Source organism: Lithobates pipiens, unplaced genomic scaffold, assembly GCF_037356315.1.
Source record: "Lithobates pipiens isolate NorthernLeopardFrog02 unplaced genomic scaffold, aLitPip1_a1.2 Scaffold_19, whole genome shotgun sequence".
In the NCBI taxonomy this organism is placed as follows: domain Eukaryota; kingdom Metazoa; phylum Chordata; class Amphibia; order Anura; family Ranidae; genus Lithobates; species Lithobates pipiens.
Genome location: NW_027507764.1, coordinates 598011968 through 598033431, shown reverse-complemented (window position 1 = coordinate 598033431; position 21464 = coordinate 598011968). Strand labels below are relative to the sequence as shown.

Here is a 21464-nt window from a genome sequence, read left to right as displayed (position 1 = left end):
CAGAGATGGGACCAGAGGTGAGTTCTCAGAGACGGGACCAGAGCTGAGTTCTCAGAGATGGGACCAGAGGTGAGTTCTCAGAGATGGGACCAGAGGTGAGTTCTCAGAGATGGGACCAGAGCTGAGTTCTCAGAGACGGGACCAGAGCTGAGTTCTCAGAGATGGGACCAGAGGTGAGTTCTCAGAGATGGGACCAGAGGTGAGTTCTCAGAGATGGGACCAGAGGTGAGTTCTCAGAGATGGCACCAGACCTGAGTTCTCAGAGACGGGACCAGAGCTGAGTTCTCAGAGATGGGACCAGAGGTGAGTTCTCAGAGATGGGACCAGAGGTGAGTTCTCAGAGATGGGACCAGAGGTGAGTTCTCAGAGACGGGACCAGAGGTGAGTTCTCAGAGACGGGACCAGAGGTGAGTTCTCAGAGATGGCACCAGACCTGAGTTCTCAGAGACGGGACCAGAGCTGAGTTCTCAGAGACGGGACCAGAGGTGAGTTCTCAGAGACGGGACCAGAGGTGAGTTCTCAGAGACGGGACCAGACCTGAGTTCTCAGAGACGTGGCTGGAGCTGAATCTTCAGAATTTGGGGAAATACTGACACAAAGTCTGGGGCTTTGGACCTGAAAAGAACTCAGCAGCCAACTTTCACCAATGTGGCACTGGAGGGCGCCCTCTGTAAAGCTCAGTGCCTGAAAGTTCCAATAGCCTACCCTTGCCAGATCGGTATACCGCTCCCGTCCTCCGGGTCTCCCTCACAACCAGAGTCAGATCAGAGTGCAGTCTGAAGAAGAAGAATGTTCCATCTCACCCCTCCTTAGTGGTGGCTGCATTCCTTTTCTTCTTTCAGGATTTCACCTGGTGATCCTGCCAGTCACACACTTCCTGTCCTAAGGTGACCTCGCCTACTGTACTATGTCTATGGGGGGTAGTGCGGTCACCCCAGGACAGGACTACAGGACACCCCCTCCTCTCCTCATCTACTAGGCATAATGGGAGGTGTTCTGTATTCCTCAGAGATTGCTGGGAAGAATGGAACTGATAAATCAGCTCACTGGATTTCTGGCGGGATCAACAGGCATTGTGCTTATTGATCAGATATAAGAAATCACTTCTGATGAACTATTCTTCGGGTTTATAAATACTAATCAATATTCATTCCCGGCAGATGACTTCACCGGCTCTGGGGGCGGACTTTCTTCGAATGTCGCAGCGTTTGGCAATTCCTGGAGAGTCCGGGAGGTCGGCATCCAGGTGAGGGTCACATGACCTCTGCAATACCTGCAGACTTTGGGGCAGATTCAGTGACCAATCAGCAGTCAGTGATGTCAGGATAGTAAAAGCTGATTGGCTGATGGGGTCCACTTGCCCCACCATTCAGGAGATTGCTAGGGGAGGGGGGAGGAGAGAACGTGTCCTGCGGAGGCCGGCAGTGGGCGGGTTATCATGTGGCCCAGTGGGAGGCTCTTGTGGTCTGCGTGGTGGGTATTGGCCACTGACTGTCATGCTTTGTACCCAGAGGTCATGTGATGACGTGGCAGAGGTCGGGCACAGCTGTGACCTCCCCGGGAGACACGCCCTCAGGAAGGAGGCGGAGCGTGTGTGTGAGAAGCTCCTGAGCGCCCCCTTCAGTCAGTGCCACCACAAGGTGAGGCCAGCGGGATCCTGGGAAATTTCTGCAGGATGGACACCGAGCTGTCATGTGACCTAATCTGTCATTTTAAGGTGGAGCCCGGAAGATTCTACGACACCTGTCTGTACTCGTATTGTCAGGACGCAGCGCCTGCGCGGAGCAGGACGTCCGCCGTGTGCCAAACCTTCACCAGCTACGCCCGCGAGTGCGCCCAACACAAGATCACCATCACCTGGAGGAGGGCCGGCTTCTGTGGTGTGTTCAGCTTCTGTCTGCACATGTTCTTCCTCCTCCTGTCTGCTAATATTATGATAGTTTTCCCTCCTCCTGTCTGCTAATATTATGATAGTTTTCCCTCCTCCTGTCTGCTGATATAATGATAGTTCTTCTAGTTTTCCCTCCTCCTGTCTGCTGATATAATGATAGTTCTAGTTTTCCCTCCACCTGTCTGCCGATATAATGATAGTTCTTCTCGTTTTCCCTCCTCCTGTCTGCTAATATTATGATAGTTTTCCCTCCTCCTGTCTGCTGATATAATGATAACACTTGCTGCTTCTCTTTGTTTTGCTGCCATAATGAGGAGGATGAAGCTCTGTAAGTCTCATATTTCACCTTCTTTGACTGGTTGCTATGGTAACATTCCTGCAGACACAGCTGACCCCCCCAGTTGTGGTGTAGATGACCTCTTGACCATCTTTTGTCCTCCGCAGAGAAGGAGTGCATGATGGGTAAGCAGTACTCGGACTGCGTGTCCTCCTGTCCGGCCAGCTGCGCCTCGGTGGGGAGTTCCGATGATGGTCAGTGCCGGGACGAGTGTGTCAGCGGGTGCGAGTGTCCAGCCGGGCTGTACTTGGAGGACGGCGTGTGTGTGCGGGAGGAGGCGTGTCCGTGTTACCACCGGAGACAGAGATACGCCCCCGAGGAGACCATCCATCAGAGGTGTAACCAATGGTGAGCTCCTATCTCAGGAGGAGATAATGGTCCTCCCTCCTCCTGTCTGCTGATATCATGAGAACACTTCCCACTTCTTTTTGTTTTGTTGCCATTATGAGAGGACCAGTCTAGGAATTTGTGGAGGATGAAGCTCTGTAAGTCTCATATTTCATCTTCTGATCTCACAAATGCTCTTCTGGAAGAATGGTCACACATTCCCATAGACACCCTCCTAAACCTTGTGGACGGCCTTCCCAGAAGAGGTGAAGCTCCGGACTAAGACTGGGGGGTCATTAAAGTTCATGTGCGTGTAAAGGCGGGCGTCCCAATACTTATGACAACCGGCACCAATGATCTTTTAGCGATCTGTAAGGGGGTAATTCTTTCCGAAGTAAACAAGTGTGAGGAACATTCTTCCCCCGCGACCCTCACACAATGTATCCGGAGTTGTAGATGAAGTCATATTTAGCAGAAGGTTCCGAGACGGGAAAGTTATTTCAAAGGTTCCTCTGTGTTGGAAAGGTTGATAAAGACTGGCGTAGAGAAACACCGCAATACCACCAACCGCACTCACACCGTAATACCACCAACCGTACTCACACCGTAATACCACCAACCGTACTCACACCGTAATACCACCAACCGTACTCACCATAATACCACCAACCGTACTCACAATACCACCAACCGTACTTACACCATAATACCACCAACCGTACTCACACCGTAATACCACCAACCGTACTCACACCGTAATACCACCAACCGTACTCACCATAATACCACCAACCGTACTTACACCGCAATACCACCAACCGCACTCACACCGTAATACCACCAACCGTACTCACACCGCAATACCACCAACCACACTCACACCGTAATACCACCAACCGTACTCACCATAATACCACCAACCGTACTCACAATACCACCAACCGTACTTACACCATAATACCACCAACCGTACTCACACCGTAATACCACCAACCGTACTCACACCGTAATACCACCAACCGTACTCACACCGCAATACCACCAACCACACTCACACCGTAATACCACCAACCGTACTCACACCGCAATACCACCAACCGTACTCACAATACCACCAACCGTACTTACACCATAATACCACCAACCGTACTCACACCGTAATACCACCAACCGTACTCACACCGTAATACCACCAACCGTACTCACACCGTAATACCACCAACCGTACTCACACCACAATACCACCAACCACACTCACACCGTAATACCACCAACCGTACTCACACCGCAATACCACCAACCGTACTCACAATACCACCAACTGTACTTACACCATAATACCACCAACCGTACTCACACCGTAATACCACCAACCGTACTCACACCGTAATACCACCAACCGTACTCACACCGTAATACCACCAACCGTACTCACACCGCAATACCACCAACCGCACTCACACCGTAATACCACCAACCGTACTCACACCGCAATACCACCAACCGTACTCACAATACCACCAACCGTACTTACACCATAATACCACCAACCGTACTCACACCGTAATACCACCAACCGTACTCACACCGCAATACCACCAACCGTACTCACAATACCACCAACCGTACTTACACCATAATACCACCAACCGTACTCACACCGTAATACCACCAACCGTACTCACACCGTAATACCACCAACCGTACTCACACCGTAATACCACCAACCGTACTCACACCGCAATACCACCAACCGCACTCACACCGTAATACCACCAACCGTACTCACACCGCAATACCACCAACCGTACTCACAATACCACCAACCGTACTTACACCATAATACCACCAACCGTACTCACACCGTAATACCACCAACCGTACTCACACCGCAATACCACCAACCGTACTCACAATACCACCAACCGTACTTACACCATAATACCACCAACCGTACTCACACCGTAATACCACCAACCGTACTCACACCGTAATACCACCAACCGTACTCACACCGTAATACCACCAACCGTACTCACACCGCAATACCACCAACCGCACTCACACCGTAATACCACCAACCGTACTCACACCGCAATACCACCAACCGTACTCACAATACCACCAACCGTACCTACACCATAATACCACCAACCGTACTCACACCGTAATACCACCAACCGTACTCACACCGCAATACCACCAACCGTACTCACAATACCACCAACCGTACTTACACCATAATACCACCAACCGCACTCACACCGTAATACCACCAACCGTACTCACACCGCAATACCACCAACCGTACTCACAATACCACCAACCGTACTTACACCATAATACCACCAACCGCACTCACACCGTAATACCACCAACCGTACTCACAATACCACCAACCGTACTTACATCATAATACCACCAACAGTACTCACCATAATACCACCAACCATACTCACACCATAATACCACCAACCATACTCACACTATAATACCACCAACCGGACTCACAATACCACCAACCGTACTTGCACCATAATACGACCAACCGTACTCACACCATAATACCACCAACCATACTTACACCATAATACCACCAACCGCACTCACACCGTAATACCACCAACCATACTCACACCGCAATACCACCAACCGTACTCACAATACCACCAACCGTACTTACACCATAATACCACCAACCGTACTCACACCGTAATACCACCAACCGTACTCACACCGCAATACCACCAACCGTACTCACAATACCACCAACCGTACTTACACCATAATACCACCAACCGCACTCACACCGTAATACCACCAACCGTACTCACAATACCACCAACCGTACTTACATCATAATACCACCAACAGTACTCACCATAATACCACCAACCATACTCACACCATAATACCACCAACCATACTCACACTATAATACCACCAACCGGACTCACAATACCACCAACCGTACTTGCACCATAATACGACCAACCGTACTCACACCATAATACCACCAACCATACTTACACCATAATACCACCAACCGTACTCACCATAATACCACCAACTATGCTCACAATACCACCAACCGTACTCACACCGTAATACCACCAACCGTACTCACACCGTAATACCACCAACCGTACTCACAATACCACCAACCGTACTTACACCATAATACCACCAACAGTACTCACCATAATACCACCAACCATACTCACACCATAATACCACCAACCGGACTCACAATACCACCAACCGTACTCACACCATAATACCACCAACCGTACTCACAATACCACCAACCATACTTACACCATAATACCACCAATCGTACTCACACCATAATACCACCAACCGTACTCACACCATAATACCACCAACCGTACTCACACCATAATACCACCAACCGTACTCACAATACCACCAACCGTACTTACACCATAATACCACCAGCCGTTCTCACCATAATACCACCAACCGTACTCACAATACCACCAACCATACTTACTTACGTAATTCCACCAACTGTACTCACACCATGATACCACCAACCGTACCCACACCGCAATACCACCAACCGCACTCACACCATAATACCATCAACTGTACTCACACCATAATACCACCAACCGCACTCACACCATAATACCATCAACCGTACTCACACTATAATACCCCCAATCGTACTCACACCATAATATTAACAACCGCACTCACACCATAATACCACCAACCGCACTCACACCATAATACCATCAACCGTACTCACACTATAATACCCCCAATCGTACTCACACCATAATATTAACAACCGCACTCACACCATGATACCACCAACCGTGCTCACACTATAATACCACCAACCGTACTCACACCGTAATTCCACCAACCATACTTACACCGTAATTCCACCAATTGTACTCACACCGTAATTCCACCAACTGTACTCACACCGTAATACCACCAACCGCATTCACACTATAATACCACCAACCGTACTCACAATACGACCAACCGTACTCACACCGTAACAGCCGTTCTCACCATAATACCACCAACCGTACTCACAATACCACCAACCATACTTACTTACGTAATTCCACCAACTGTACTCACACCGCAATACCACCAACCGCACTCACACCATAATACCATCAACTGTACTCACACCATAATACCACCAACCGCACTCACACCATAATACCATCAACCGTACTCACACTATAATACCCCCAATCGTACTCACACTATAATACCCCCAATCGTACTCACACCATAATATTAACAACCGCACTCACACCATAATACCACCAACCGCACTCACACCATAATACCATCAACCGTACTCACACTATAATACCCCCAATCGTACTCACACCATAATATTAACAACCGCACTCACACCATGATACCACCAACCGTGCTCACACTATAATACCACCAACCGTACTCACACCGTAATTCCACCAACCATACTTACACCGTAATTCCACCAATTGTACTCACACCGTAATTCCACCAACTGTACTCACACCGTAATACCACCAACCGCATTCACACTATAATACCACCAACCGTACTCACAATACGACCAACCGTACTCACACCGTAATACCACCAACCGTACTCACACCGTAATACCACCAACCGTACTCACACCGTAATACCACCAACCGTACTCACACCGTAATACCACCAACCGCATTCACACTATAATACCACCAACCGTACTCACAATACGACCAACCGTACTCACACCGTAATACCACCAACCGTACTCACACCATAATACCACCAACCGTACTCACACCTTAATTCCACCAACCGTACTCACACCATAATTCCACCAACCGTACCCACACCATGATACCACCAACCGTACTCACACCATAATTCCACCAACCGTACTTACAACATAATTCCACCAACTGTACTCACACCATGATACCACCAACCATACTCACACCGTAATACCACCAACCGCACTCACACCGTAATACCACCAACCGTACTCACACCGTAATACTACCAACCATACTCACACCATAATACCACCAACTGTACTCACACCTTAATTCCACCAACCGTACTCACACCATGATACCACCAACCGTACCCACACCATGATACCACCAACCGTACTCACACCATGATACCACCAACCGTACCCACACCATGATACCACCAACCGTACCCACACCGTAATACCACCAACCGTACTCACACCATGATACCACCAACCGTACTCACACCATACTACCACCAACCGTACTCACACCATAATACCACCAACCGTACTCACACCTTAATTCCACCAACCGTACTCACACCATAATTCCACCAACCGTACTCACACCATGATACCACCAACCGTACCCACACCATGATACCACCAACCGTACTCACACCATAATTCCACCAACCGTACTCACACCGTAATACCACCAACCGTACTCACACCATAATACCACCAACCGTACCCACACCGTAATACCACCAACCATACTCACAATACGACCAACTGTACTCACACCGTAATACCACCAACCGTACTCACACCATAATACCACCAACCATACTCACACCGTAATACCACCAACCACACTCACAATACGACCAACTGTACTCACACCGTAATACCACCAACCGTACTCACACCGTAATACCACCAACCGTACTCACACCATAATACCACCAACCATACTCACACCGTAATACCACCAACCACACTCACAATACGACCAACTGTACTCACACCGTAATACCACCAACCGTACTCACACCGTAATACCACCAACCGTACTCACACCATAATACCACCAACTGTACTCACACCTTAATTTCACCAACCGTACTCACACCATGATACCACCAACCGTACCCACACCATGATACCACCAACCGTACTCACACCATGATACCACCAACCGTACTCACACCATGATACCACCAACCGTACTCACACCTTAATTCCACCAACCGTACTCACACCATGATACCACCAACCGTACCCACACCATAATACCACCAACCGTACTCACACCTTAATTCCACCAACCGTACTCACACCATGATACCACCAACCGTACTCACACCATAATACCACCAACCGTACTCACACCTTAATTCCACCAACCGTACTCACACCATGATACCACCAACCGTACTCACACCATGATACCACCAACCGTACTCACACCTTAATTCCACCAACCGTACTCACACCATGATACCACCAACCGTACCCACACCATAATACCACCAACCGTACTCACACCTTAATTCCACCAACCGTACTCACACCATGATACCACCAACCATACCCACACCATAATACCACCAACCGTACCCACACCATGATACCACCAACCGTACTCACACCATGATACCGCCAACCGTACTCACACCATAATACCACCAACCGTACCCACACCATGATACCACCAACCGTACTCACACCTTAATTCCACCAACCGTACTCACACCATGATACCACCAACCGTACCCACACCATAATACCACCAACCGTACTCACACCTTAATTCCACCAACCGTACTCACACCATGATACCACCAACCATACCCACACCATGATACCACCAACCGTACTCACACCATAATACCACCAACCGTACTCACACCTTAATTCCACCAACCGTACTCACACCATGATACCACCAACCATACCCACACCATGATACCACCAACCGTACTCACACCATAATACCACCAACCGTACTCACACCTTAATTCCACCAACCGTACTCACACCATGATACCACCAACCGTACCCACACCATGATACCACCAACCGTACCCACACCATAATACCACCAACCGTACTCACACCTTAATTCCACCAACCGTACTCACACCATGATACCACCAACCGTACCCACACCATAATACCACCAACCATACTCACCATAATACCACCAACCGTACTCACACCATAATACCACCAACCGTACTCACACCATAATACCACCAACCGTACTCACACCATAAGAAAAGACCTGCCAGTTGTCCAGAGCTTCAGAGTTCCCCTTTATCTGCACTGAAATCTTCATGGTCTGATATCCAGGAAAATTCACATTCATTCGTAATAAATAATAATAATAAATGGATAAATCTGCTACTACTAATAATACTAATATTAATAGACGTAAAAATAATAGTAATAATAATAATTATTATGCCAATGAAGATAACAATAATTGTATAGTATAAATAATAATAAAAGTAATATTATATTGAGAATAGCATAAGTAATGAGAATATAAAATGATGAAAATGATAATAGGTATAATAATAATAATAATAATACAAATAATGATGATAATTATAATAGTGAAAGTTCTAGAACAAGGAAGGGCTTATTTGGATATAAAGGAAGAGCAATCACAGAAGTAAATCTAAATGAATGAAATGAATTACAATAAAGGAGGAGGAGATAATAGGTGACACGTGATGTGGGTCCTCGGGGTCATGCATGTTGGGTGGGCTCCTCACAGAGATTCTGACTACCACTCACTCCTTTTTATAATACACAAGACCCCCCACTACTAAGCCACACCCACATCCCCACCCATCACCCATATCTCCTCCCACTCACCTTAGGCTAACATCTTCCAATAGGTGGCGCTGTCGTACTGCAGGCAAGTTCCGTGGCCTAGGTCGCCATTAGGTTACTGTTTGCCTCTGGTCGGGGTAACAAGAATCGGTGACTTCTTGGTGTCTTTAGGGTGCTTTGATGTGGATTATGTACTGTACATCCCCTCCAGGGCAGATATAGACCCCATATAAGCAGGTTTCTAGGAGATGGGATCTATGGCCCTCCGCCATAACGTCCTGTGGGGTGACCCCCCGCTTTGCTGGTCTTACAGTTACACTCAGTGGTGACAACCGATGGCCTATTGATAACTACAAGGATCTCACTGCCAGATCAGACACATCCCAATCGATCAGATCCCATTTTATATGAACATGGAGTGTCTGAAACACGTCCCGTCTGTGGTGTCCCAGATTCAGACTCAGGCTGTGATTGGTTGATGTCAGGTAATCTATCCCATGTGCCCCTTCTGGGCCTTCTGATGAGGACAGATTTGGATATTCCGGGGGGACCCTCACAATGCTTTCCTCCTCATTGCAGTGTGTGTCGGGGCGGACGATGGCGCTGCTCTCGGGAGAAGTGCTCTGCGGAGTGCTCGGTGCTTGGGGACCCCCATTATGTCACATTCGATCGGAGAAGATTCTCCTTCCATGGGCAGTGCGGCTACATCTTGGTGCAGGTATGTCATCACCACTGTCTACAATGTATCAACGTTTGACTACAGTTAAAGTGGAACTCTGGGTAAAATTAAAACTGATATACATGGTGCCGTCTGCCCAAGGCATTAACAGCATTTGAAATATTCCTGAGCCTCGGGTACATAGCTTTATCACCTGAACAGGTATGTAGAGGGTTTGGGGTGACCCAGGGGAGGCTCATCGTTTAGACCGGACTAACAGATGTGTAGAGTGTTTGAAGTGTCCCAGGTGGAGGCCCATTGTTTAGACCGGACTAACAGATGTGTAGAGTGTTTGAAGTGTCCCAGGTGGAGGCCCATTGATTAGACTGGACTAAAAGATGTGTAGAGTGTTTGAAGTGTCCCAGGTGGAGGCCCATCGATTAGACTGGACTAAAAGATGTGTAGAGTGTTTGAAGTGTCCCAGGTGGAGGCCCATCGTTTAGACCAGACTAACAGATGTGTAGAGTGTTTGAAGTGTCCCAGGTGGAGGCCCATCGTTTAGACCGGACTAACAGATGTGTAGAGTGTTTGAAGTGTCCCAGGTGGAGGCCCATTGTTTAGACCGAACTAACAGATGTGTAGAGTGTTTGAAGTGTCCCAGGTGGAGGCCCATCGTTTAGACCGGACTAACAGATGTGTAGAGTGTTTGAGGTGTCCCAGGTGGAGGCCCATTGTTTAGACCGGACTAACAGATGTGTAGAGTGTTTGAAGTGTCCCAGGTGGAGGCCCATTGATTAGACTGGACTAAAAGATGTGTAGAGTGTTTGAAGTGTCCCAGGTGGAGGCCCATCGATTAGACTGGACTAAAAGATGTGTAGAGTGTTTGAAGTGTCCCAGGTGGAGGCCCATCGTTTAGACCAGACTAACAGATGTGTAGAGTGTTTGAAGTGTCCCAGGTGGAGGCCCATCGTTTAGACCGGACTAACAGATGTGTAGAGTGTTTGAAGTGTCCCAGGTGGAGGCCCATTGTTTAGACCGAACTAACAGATGTGTAGAGTGTTTGAAGTGTCCCAGGTGGAGGCCCATCGTTTAGACCGGACTAACAGATGTGTAGAGTGTTTGAGGTGTCCCAGGTGGAGGCCCATTGTTTAGACCGGACTAACAGATGTGTAGAGTGTTTGAAGTGTCCCAGGTGGAGGCCCATTGTTTAGACCGGACTAACAGATGTGTAGAGTGTTTGAAGTGTCCCAGGTGGAGGCCCATTGTTTAGACCGGACTAATAGATGTGTAGAGTGTTTGAAGTGTCCCAGGTGGAGGTTCATTGTTTAGACCGGACTAATAGATGTGTAGAGTGTTTGAGGTGTCCCAGGTGGAGGCCCATTGTTTAGACCGGACAAACAGATGTGTAGAGTGTTTGAAGTGTCCCAGGTGGAGGCCCATCGTTTAGACCGGACTAACAGATGTGTAGAGTGTTTGAAGTGTCCCAGGTGGAGGCCCATTGTTTAGACCGGACTAACAGATGTGTAGAGTGTTTGAGGTGTCCCAGGTGGAGGCCCATCGTTTAGACTGGACTAACAGATGTGTAGAGTGTTTGAAGTGTCCCAGGTGGAGGCCCATCGTTTAGACCGGACTAACAGATGTGTAGAGTGTTTGAAGTGTCCCAGGTGGAGGCCCATTGTTTAGACCGGACTAACAGATATGTAGAGTGTTTGAGGTGTCCCAGGTGGAGGCCCATCGTTTAGACCGGACTAACAGATGTGTAGAGTGTTTGAGGTGTCCCAGGTGGAGGCCCATTGTTCAGACCGGACTAACAGATGTGTAGAGTGTTTGAAGTGTCCCAGGTGGAGGCCCATCGTTTAGACCGGACTAATAGATGTGTAGAGGGTTTGAAGTGTCCCAGGTGGAGGCCCATCGTTTAGACCGGACTAACAGATGTGTAGAGTGTTTGAAGTGTCCCAGGTGGAGGCCCATTGTTTAGACCGGACTAACAGATATGTAGAGTGTTTGAGGTGTCCCAGGTGGAGGCCCATCGTTTAGACCGGACTAACAGATGTGTAGAGTGTTTGAGGTGTCCCAGGTGGAGGCCCATTGTTCAGACCGGACTAACAGATGTGTAGAGTGTTTGAAGTGTCCCAGGTGGAGGCCCATCGTTTAGACCGGACTAATAGATGTGTAGAGGGTTTGAAGTGTCCCAGGTGGAGGCCCATCGTTTAGACCGGACTAACAGATGTGTAGAGTGTTTGAGGTGTCCCAGGTGGAGGCCCATTGTTTAGACCGGACTAACAGATGTGTAGAGTGTTTGAAGTGTCCCAGGTGGAGGCCCATTGTTTAGACCGGACTAACAGATGTGTAGAGTGTTTGAAGTGTCCCAGGTGGAGGCCCATTGTTTAGACCGGACTAACAGATGTGTAGAGTGTTTGAAGTGTCCCAGGTGGAGGTTCATTGTTTAGGCCGGACTAACAGATGTGTAGAGGGTTTGAAGTGTCCCAGGTGGAGGCCCATCGTTTAGACCAGACTAACAGATATGTAGAGTGTTTGAAGTGTCCCAGGTGGAGGCCCATCGATTAGACCGGACTAACAGATGTGTAGAGTGTTTGAGGTGTCCCAGGGGGAGGCCCATCGTTTAGACCAGACTAACAGATGTGTAGAGTGTTTGAGGTGTCCCAGGTGGAGGCCCATTGTTTAGACCGGACAAACAGATGTGTAGAGTGCTTGAAGTGTCCCAGGTGGAGGCCCATCGTTTAGACCGGACTAACAGATGTGTAGAGTGTTTGAAGTGTCCCAGGTGGAGGCCCATTGTTTAGACCGGACTAACAGATGTGTAGAGTGTTTGAGGTGTCCCAGGTGGAGGCCCATCGTTTAGACTGGACTAACAGATGTGTAGAGTGTTTGAAGTGTCCCAGGTGGAGGCCCATCGTTTAGACCGGACTAACAGATGTGTAGAGTGTTTGAAGTGTCCCAGGTGGAGGCCCATTGTTTAGACCGGACTAACAGATATGTAGAGTGTTTGAGGTGTCCCAGGTGGAGGCCCATCGTTTAGACCGGACTAACAGATGTGTAGAGTGTTTGAGGTGTCCCAGGTGGAGGCCCATTGTTCAGACCGGACTAACAGATGTGTAGAGTGTTTGAAGTGTCCCAGGTGGAGGCCCATCGTTTAGACCGGACTAATAGATGTGTAGAGGGTTTGAAGTGTCCCAGGTGGAGGCCCATCATTTAGACCGGACTAATAGATGTGTAGAGTGTTTGAGGTGTCCCAGGTGGAGGCCCATCGTTTAGACCGGACTAACAGATGTGTAGAGTGTTTGAGGTGTCCCAGGTAGAGGCCCATCGTTTCGACCCAACTGACACATCCTTAGAGGGTTTGGGGTGTCCCAGGTGAAGGCCCATCATTTAGACCGGACTGACAGAGCCTTAGAGGGTTTGGGGTGTCCCAGATGGAGGCCCATCGTTTAGACCGGACTGATAGATGTGTAGAGTGTTTGAGGTGTCCCAGGTGGAGGCCCATCGTTTAGACCGGACTAACAGATGTGTAGAGTGTTTGAGGTGTCCCAGGTGGAGGCCCATCGTTTAGACCGGACTAATAGATGTGTAGAGTGTTTGAAGTGTCCCAGGTGGAGGCCCATTGTTTAGACCGGACTAACAGATATGTAGAGTGTTTGAGGTGTCCCAGGTGGAGGCCCATCGTTTAGACCGGACTAACAGATGTGTAGAGTGTTTGAGGTGTCCCAGGTGGAGGCCCATTGTTCAGACCGGACTAACAGATGTGTAGAGTGTTTGAAGTGTCCCAGGTGGAGGCCCATCGTTTAGACCGGACTAATAGATGTGTAGAGGGTTTGAAGTGTCCCAGGTGGAGGCCCATCGTTTAGACCGGACTAATAGATGTGTAGAGTGTTTGAGGTGTCCCAGGTGGAGGCCCATCATTTAGACCGGACTAACAGATGTGTAGAGTGTTTGAGGTGTCCCAGGTAGAGGCCCATCGTTTCGACCCAACTGACACATCCTTAGAGGGTTTGGGGTGTCCCAGGTGAAGGCCCATCATTTAGACCGGACTGACAGAGCCTTAGAGGGTTTGGGGTGTCCCAGATGGAGGCCCATCGTTTAGACCGGACTGATAGATGTGTAGAGTGTTTGAGGTGTCCCAGGTGGAGGCCCATCGTTTAGACCGGACTAACAGATGTGTAGAGTGTTTGAGGTGTCCCAGGTGGAGGCCCATCGTTTAGACCGGACTAATAGATGTGTAGAGTGTTTGAGGTGTCCCAGGTGGAGGCCCATCGTTTAGACCGGACTAACAGATGTGTAGAGTGTTTGAGGTGTCCCAGGTAGAGGCCCATCGTTTCGACCCAACTGACACATCCTTAGAGGGTTTGGGGTGTCCCAGGTGAAGGCCCATCATTTAGACCGGACTGACAGAGGCTTAGAGGGTTTGAGGTGTCCCAGGTGGAGGCCCATCGTTTAGACCGGACTAACAGATGTGTAGAGTGTTTGAGGTGTCCCAGGTGAAGGCCCATCATTTAGACCAGACTGACAGATGCTTAGAGGGTTTGGGGTGTCCCAGGTGGAGGCCCATCGTTTAGACCGGACTAACAGATGTGTAGAGTGTTTGAAGTGTCCCAGGTGGAGGCCCATTGTTTAGACCGGACTAACAGATATGTAGAGTGTTTGAGGTGTCCCAGGTGGAGGCCCATCGTTTAGACCGGACTAACAGATGTGTAGAGTGTTTGAGGTGTCCCAGGTGGAGGCCCATTGTTCAGACCGGACTAACAGATGTGTAGAGTGTTTGAGGTGTCCCAGGTGGAGGCCCATCGTTTAGACCGGACTAACAGATGTGTAGAGTGTTTGAAGTGTCCCAGGTGGAGGCCCATTGTTTAGACCGGACTAACAGATATGTAGAGTGTTTGAGGTGTCCCAGGTGGAGGCCCATCGTTTAGACCGGACTAACAGATGTGTAGAGTGTTTGAGGTGTCCCAGGTGGAGGCCCATTGTTCAGACCGGACTAACAGATGTGTAGAGTGTTTGAAGTGTCCCAGGTGGAGGCCCATCGTTTAGACCGGACTAATAGATGTGTAGAGGGTTTGAAGTGTCCCAGGTGGAGGCCCATCGTTTAGACCGGACTAATAGATGTGTAGAGTGTTTGAGGTGTCCCAGGTGGAGGCCCATCGTTTAGACCGGACTAACAGATGTGTAGAGTGTTTGAGGTGTCCCAGGTAGAGGCCCATCGTTTCGACCCAACTGACACATCCTTAGAGGGTTTGGGGTGTCCCAGGTGAAGGCCTATCATTTAGACCGGACTGACAGAGGCTTAGAGGGTTTGGGGTGTCCCAGATGGAGGCCCATCGTTTAGACCGGACTAACAGATGTGTAGAGTGTTTGAGGTGTCCCAGGTGGAGGCCCATCGTTTAGACCGGACTAACAGATGTGTAGAGTGTTTGAGGTGTCCCAGGTAGAGGCCCATCGTTTCGACCCAACTGACACATCCTTAGAGGGTTTGGGGTGTCCCAGGTGAAGGCCCATCATTTAGACCGGACTGACAGAGGCTTAGAGGGTTTGGGGTGTCCCAGATGGAGGCCCATCGTTTAGACCGGACTAACAGATGTGTAGAGTGTTTGAGGTGTCCCAGGTGAAGGCCCATCATTTAGACCGGACTGACAGATGCTTAGAGGGTTTGGGGTGTCCCAGGTGGAGGCTCATTGTTTCTCTTCTCCCGGCAGGATTACATGGATGGGAAGCTCCTCATCACAGCGGACAACCAGGCCTGTGGAAGTCAGGGATCCGTCAGCTGTCTGCGCACCATCACCATCACTGCACACAAGACTTCAGTCACACTTCACGTTTCAGGTAACCCTCCCCCAGATTGGGGTTATTCCCAGGTCCCCCAGAATGGGGACAATAAGAGTCTTGTTGGTTTGAAATCAGAGTGATGAGATTTTCCTCACTACAATTCACCTGAACAGTTTATAATCATGATCATGACAGACGTATCTTCTTCCCATACAGGACCCCCCACAGTGAATGGACAGGAGGTGGCGCTGCCTTTCCTGAGCCCCGACCTGTCCGTCAGAAGCGTCTCCTCCTCCTTCCTCCTCCTACAGACATTTGGGGCTTATCTCCTCTGGAATATGGAGTTTCCTGCTGTGTATATCACTCTGCAGCCAGCATTCGCCAACAAGGTAAAGCGCCACCCACAGAGGTAGGGAGGAACTACACTCATCACATGTAGCGGTTATTGATTGTTGCTGGATCTCCTTGTCATGGAAGGACTGCGAATAAAGTGAGAACAGAGTGGACATTGCCAGGTTCTCCTGTCTTCATGCTAGCTGTACCCCAATTATATCTCCCAGTCCCCCCAGATCTGGATAGCCTTCAAATATTGGAACAGCTCCCTCCACCCTCTTTATAAAACACCACACAGCATTGGAAAATAGAGGAACTCCATCTTACTGACTGTGAACCGCCCCAAGGATAGCGTGTCTTTAGATTTATTTGCCAGCTTGTTTCCTTTTCTCTGGGTTATCATTTGGTCACTATATACAAAGTAATGATAATTTCTACATCGTTTATTGAGGGACACAGCAAAATGATATCAAGCAACTTGTGTCTTGTAATAATTAGGTGCTCACTCTTCCCATGGAGAATAATCTGTCCTCTGACTAGGAGTTGGAAGTGATTGACCAATCCATCTTCTCCATGGTGGGATCTGCCATTCCTCCCATTGAATGATCCATCTTCTCTATGGTGGGATCGTCCATTCCTCCCATTGAATGATCCATCTTCTCCATGGTGGGATCGTCCATTCCTCCCATTGACTGATCCATGTTCTCCATGGTGGGATCTGCCATTCCTCCCATTGAATGATCCATCTTCTCCATGGTGGGATCTGCCATTCCTCCCATTGACTGATCCATCTTCTCCATGGTGGGATCTGCCATTCCTCCCATTGAATGATCCATGTTCTCCATGGTGGGATCTGCCATTCCTCCCATTGAATGATCCATCTTCTCCATGGTGGGATCTGCCATTCCTCCCATTGACTGATCCATCTTCTCCATGGTGGGATCGTCCATTCCTCCCATTGAATGATCCATCTTCTCCATGGTGGGATCTGCCATTCCTCCCATTGAATGATCCATCTTCTCCTTGGTGGGATCTGTCATTCCTCCCATTGAATGATCCATCTTCTCCTTGGTGGGATCTGCCATTCCTCCCATTGAATGATCCATCTTCTCCTTGGTGGGATCTGCCATTCCTCCCATTGAATGTCCATCTTCTCCTTGGTGGGATCTGTCATTTCTCCTATTGAATGATCCATCTTCTCCATGGTGGGATCTGTCATTCCTCCCATTGAATGATCCATCTTCTCCTTGGTGGGATGTCATTTCTCCTATTGAATGATCCATCTTCTCCATGGTGGGATCTGTAATTTCTCCTATTGAATGATCCATCTTCTCCTTGGTGGGATCTGTCATTTCTCCCATTGACTGATTAATTTTCTCCTTGGTAGGATCTGCCATTCCTCCCATTGACTGATCCATCTTCTCCTTGGTGGGATCTGTCATTTCTCCTATTGAATGATCCATCTTCTCCATGGTGGGATCTGTCATTTATCCCATTGAATGATCCATCTTCTCCATGGTGGGATCTGCCATTCCTCCCATTGAATGATCCATCTTTTCCTTGGTGGGATCTGTCATTTCTCCCATTGAATGATCCATCTTCTCCATGGTGGGATCTGTCATTCCTCCCATTGAATGATCCATCTTCTACATGGTGGGATCTGCCATTCCTCCCATTGAATGATCCATCTTCTCCTTGGTGGGATCTATCATTTCTCCTATTGAATGATCCATCTTCTCCATGGTGGGATCTGTCATTTCTCCTATTGAATGATCCATCTTCTCCTTGGTGAGATCTGCCATTCCTCCCATTGAATGATCCATCTTCTCCTTGGTGGGATCTGTCATTTCTCCCATTGACTGATTAATTTTCTCCTTGGTAGGATCTGCCATTCCTCCCATTGACTGATCCATCTTCTCCTTGGTGGGATCTGTCATTCCTCCCATTGAATTATCCATCTTCTCCTTGGTGGGATCTGCCATTCCTCCCATTGAATGATCTATCTTCTCCATGGTGAGATCTGCCATTCCCCCCATTGACCAATCCATCTTCTCCTTGGTGGGATCTGCCATTCCCCCCATTGACCAATCCATCTTCTCCTTGGTGGGATCTGCCATTCCTCCCATTGAATGATCCATCTTCTCCATGGTGGGATCTGCCATTCCTCCCATTGAATGATCCATCTTCTCCTTGGTGGGATCTGCCATTCCTCCCATTGAATGATCCATCTTCTCCTTGGTGGGATCTGCCATTCCTCCCATTGAATGATCCATCTTCTCCATGGTGGGATCTGCCATTCCTCCCATTGAATGATCCATCTTCTCCTTGGTGGGATCTGCCATTCCTCCCATTGAATGATTTATCTTCTCCATGGTGGGATCTGCCATTCCTCCCATTGAATGATCCATCTTCTCCTTGGTGGGATCTGCCATTCCTCCCATTGAATGATTTATCTTCTCCATGGTGGGATCTGCCATTCCTCCCATTGAATGATTTATCTTCTCCATGGTGGGATCTGCCATTCCTCCCATTGAATGATCCATCTTCTCCTTGGTGGGATCTGCCATTCCTCCCATTGAATGATCCATCTTCTCCTTGGTGGGATCTGCCATTCCTCCCATTGAATGATTTATCTTCTCCATGGTGGGATCTGCCATTCCTCCCATTGACCAATCCATCTTCTCCTTGGTGGGATCTGCCATTCCCCCCATTGACCAATCCATCTTCTCCTTGGTGGGATCTGCCATTCCTCCCATTGAATGATCCATCTTCTCCTTGGTGGGATCTGCCATTCCTCCCATTGACCAATCCATTTTCTCCTTGGTGGGATCTGCCATTCCCTCCATTGACCGATCCATTTTCTGCTTCATGGAATCTACCATTCCTCCCAGTAACTGATCCATCTTCTCCATGGTGGGATCTGCCATTCCTCCCATTGAATGATCCATCTTCTCCTTGGTGGGATCTGCCATTCCTCCCATTGAATGATCCATCTTCTCCTTGGTGGGATCTGTAATTTCTCCTATTGAATGATCCATCTTCTCCATGGTGGGATCTGTCATTTCTCCTATTGAATGATCCATCTTCTCCTTGGTCACTATATACAAAGTAATGATAATTTCTACATCGTTAATTGAGGGACACAGCGAAATGATATCAAGCAGCTTGTGTCTTGTAATAATTAGGTGCTCACTCTTCCCATGGAGAATAATCTGTCCTCTGACTAGGAGTTGGAAGTGATTGACCAATCCATCTTCTCCATGGTGGGATCTGCCATTCCTCCCATTGAATGATCCATCTTCTCCATGGTGGGATCTGCCATTCCTCCCATTGAATGATCCATCTTCTCCTTGGTGGGATCTGCCATTCCTCCCATTGAATGATCCATCTTCTCCATGGTGGGATCTGCCATTCCTCCCATTGAATGATCCATCTTCTCCTTGGTGGGATCTGCCATTCCTCCCATTGAATGATCCATCTTCTCCATGGTGGGATCTGCCATTCCTCCCATTGACTGATCCATCTTCTCCATGGTGGGATCTGCCATTCCTCCCATTGAATGATCCATCTTCTCCTTGGTGGGATCTGTCATTTCTCCTATTGAATGATCCATCTTCTCCATGGTGGGATCTGTCATTTCTCCTATTGAATGATCCATCTTCTCCTTGGTGGGATCTGTCATTCCTCCCATTGAATGATCCATCTTCTCCTTGGTGGGATCTGTCATTTCTCCTATTGAATGATCCATCTTCTCCATGGTGGGATCTGTCATTTCTCCTATTGAATGATCCATCTTCTCCTTGGTGGGATCTGTCATTTCTCCCATTGACTGATTAATTTTCTCCTTGGTAGGATCTGCCATTCCTCCCATTGAATGATCCATCTTCTCCATGGTGGGATCTGCCATTCCTCCCATTGAATGATCCATCTTCTCCTTGGTGGGATCTGCCATTCCTCCCATTGAATGATCCATCTTCTCCATGGTGGGATCTGCCATTCCTCCCATTGACTGATCCATCTTCTCCTTGGTGGGATCTGTCATTTCTCCTATTGAATGATCCATCTTCTCCATGGTGGGATCTGCCATTCCTCCCATTGAATGATCCATCTTCTCCTTGGTGGGATCTGTAATTTCTCCTATTGAATGATCCATCTTCTCCATGGTGGGATCTGTCATTTCTCCTATTGAATGATCCATCTTCTCCTTGGTGGGATCTGTCATTTCTCCTATTGAATGATCCATCTTCTCCATGGTGGGATCTGCCATTCCTCCCATTGAATGATCCATCTTCTCCTTGGTGGGATCTGTAATTTCTCCTATTGAATGATCCATCTTCTCCATGGTGGGATCTGTCATTTCTCCTATTGAATGATCCATCTTCTCCATGGTGGGATCTGTCATTTCTCCCATTGACTGATTAATTCTCTCCTTGGTAGGATCTGCCATTCCTCCCATTGACTGATCCATCTTCTCCTTGGTGGGATCTGCCATTCCTCCCATTGAATGATCCATCTTCTCCTTGGTAGGATCTGCCATTCCTCCCATTGACTGATCCATCTT

The 21464-nt window shown here is 48.5% G+C and overlaps 1 protein-coding gene across 1 annotated transcript in view; it reads left to right on the top strand.

Moving 5' to 3' along the window:
- LOC143998145 (SCO-spondin-like) overlaps positions 1-21464 on the top strand; it is a 296161-nt gene that overhangs the window by 7659 nt on the left and 267038 nt on the right. The window contains exons 8-14 of the mRNA XM_077493885.1: positions 1161-1246; positions 1512-1640; positions 1718-1880; positions 2336-2576; positions 10714-10852; positions 16501-16627; positions 16787-16959. Coding sequence (XP_077350011.1) covers positions 1161-1246; positions 1512-1640; positions 1718-1880; positions 2336-2576; positions 10714-10852; positions 16501-16627; positions 16787-16959 — 1058 coding nt within the window. The remainder of the gene's footprint in view (positions 1-1160; positions 1247-1511; positions 1641-1717; positions 1881-2335; positions 2577-10713; positions 10853-16500; positions 16628-16786; positions 16960-21464) is intronic.